Source organism: Cyprinodon variegatus, unplaced genomic scaffold (genome assembly GCF_000732505.1).
Source record: "Cyprinodon variegatus isolate N-32 unplaced genomic scaffold, C_variegatus-1.0 Scaffold1192, whole genome shotgun sequence".
Taxonomy (NCBI): Eukaryota; Metazoa; Chordata; class Actinopteri; order Cyprinodontiformes; family Cyprinodontidae; genus Cyprinodon; species Cyprinodon variegatus.
In genome coordinates, this window is record NW_015151645.1 from 126,045 (window position 1) to 127,215 (window position 1,171).

At 40.3% G+C, this 1,171-nt stretch overlaps 1 protein-coding gene across 9 annotated transcripts in view; it reads left to right on the plus strand.

The window, feature by feature from the left end:
- The window catches only part of arhgef9 (Cdc42 guanine nucleotide exchange factor 9), a 94,616-nt gene that overhangs the window by 85,622 nt on the left and 7,823 nt on the right, over nucleotides 1-1,171 (plus strand). For 8 of the 9 annotated variants that reach the window (XM_015401196.1, XM_015401198.1, XM_015401200.1 and 5 more), the window contains one exon: nucleotides 304-372. In XM_015401196.1, coding sequence (XP_015256682.1) covers nucleotides 304-372 — 69 coding nt within the window. Of the gene's footprint in view, nucleotides 1-303; nucleotides 396-1,171 lie in introns of all 9 variants that reach the window. The other variant, XM_015401199.1, reaches the window with a different exon arrangement.

Sequence of the window (1,171 nt, forward strand, 5' to 3'; positions counted from 1 at the left end):
GTGGCCCTACTTAGAGTTGATTGAACCAATTCATGAAAGCTTTGACAAAACCGAAAACTTTTCAACCTTAGGCTAGATCCTTTCAGAGTTGAGGGTTTCGGTCTAAGTTTCTTAAACCTGTTTTGTGAATCTTTCCCCCGGAGATAAATGACTCAGTTTAAATGATTTATAATTTAGGTTCCTCCTGATTCTGAGCTGCTCCAGCTTTGCTTCAGCCTCTGTAACAGATAACCGGTCATTTGGTCGTATGATCTAAACCTATGATCCGAGGAAGTCTAACCAAACTCCTGTGCTGCTGTTTAGGTTTCGAGATCTCTGAGTACCAGAAACGACAGGCGGCCATGACAGTGAGAAAGGTGACCAAACAGAAAGGTGAGGCAACAAGAAGATACCAGGTGATTTTCCTTTTTGTTTGGTTTTCCTCACTGATCTACTCTGTCTTCTCATCGCTGTTTACTCTTTCTTTAATAACCTGCTCTCCTTTTTACTCTCTGCTCCTCGTTTAACACGCGCCTTGGTTCTGAGTGGAAATAGGCCAGTCTTGAATCAAGTAACTCAGAAAAGCCAAGAGAAAAGGTTCACTCGTTGTGTTGCAGCCCCCTCCACCCTTGATGGCTCCAGTGGTAAAAATGGATTAAAAGCCTGAAGATAAATTCATTGTTATTGCAGTAGCAGCAATCCCTGAAAAACTAAAGGGAAATACAACCTTTATTTTTAGTGTGTTTTATGTTAAGGGACCAATATTATCACAAATCTGACTTATGGATATCGTGTCATTTATACTTTACAATATTAAGTTAGTCAAAGAGGAAGTTTTGTTAAAAAAAACCTTCTTGTTTTTTTTTGTGTAAATGTGATGATTCACCAAAAGTCAGACAAAAAAGAAAATTCAATACTTCAGAAATTAGGATATACAGTTAGTGGATGGAAACAAGCAGAAAGCTGCGTAATAACTAAGAAGGAACATTTTTTAAAAAGCCACCCAAGCTTAATGTTACAGAACCGCAGCAAGGAGAGACATTTTTAGGGTCAACAGGACTCCATAAAAACATTTTCAACAACCTTTCCAAATGCCAACCCAAAGTGCCTCCACGCTGAAATACACTGGTGGGCCGCTATGCCGAAATACACCGGTGGGCCGCTACGCTGAAATACACCGGTGGGCCGCTAC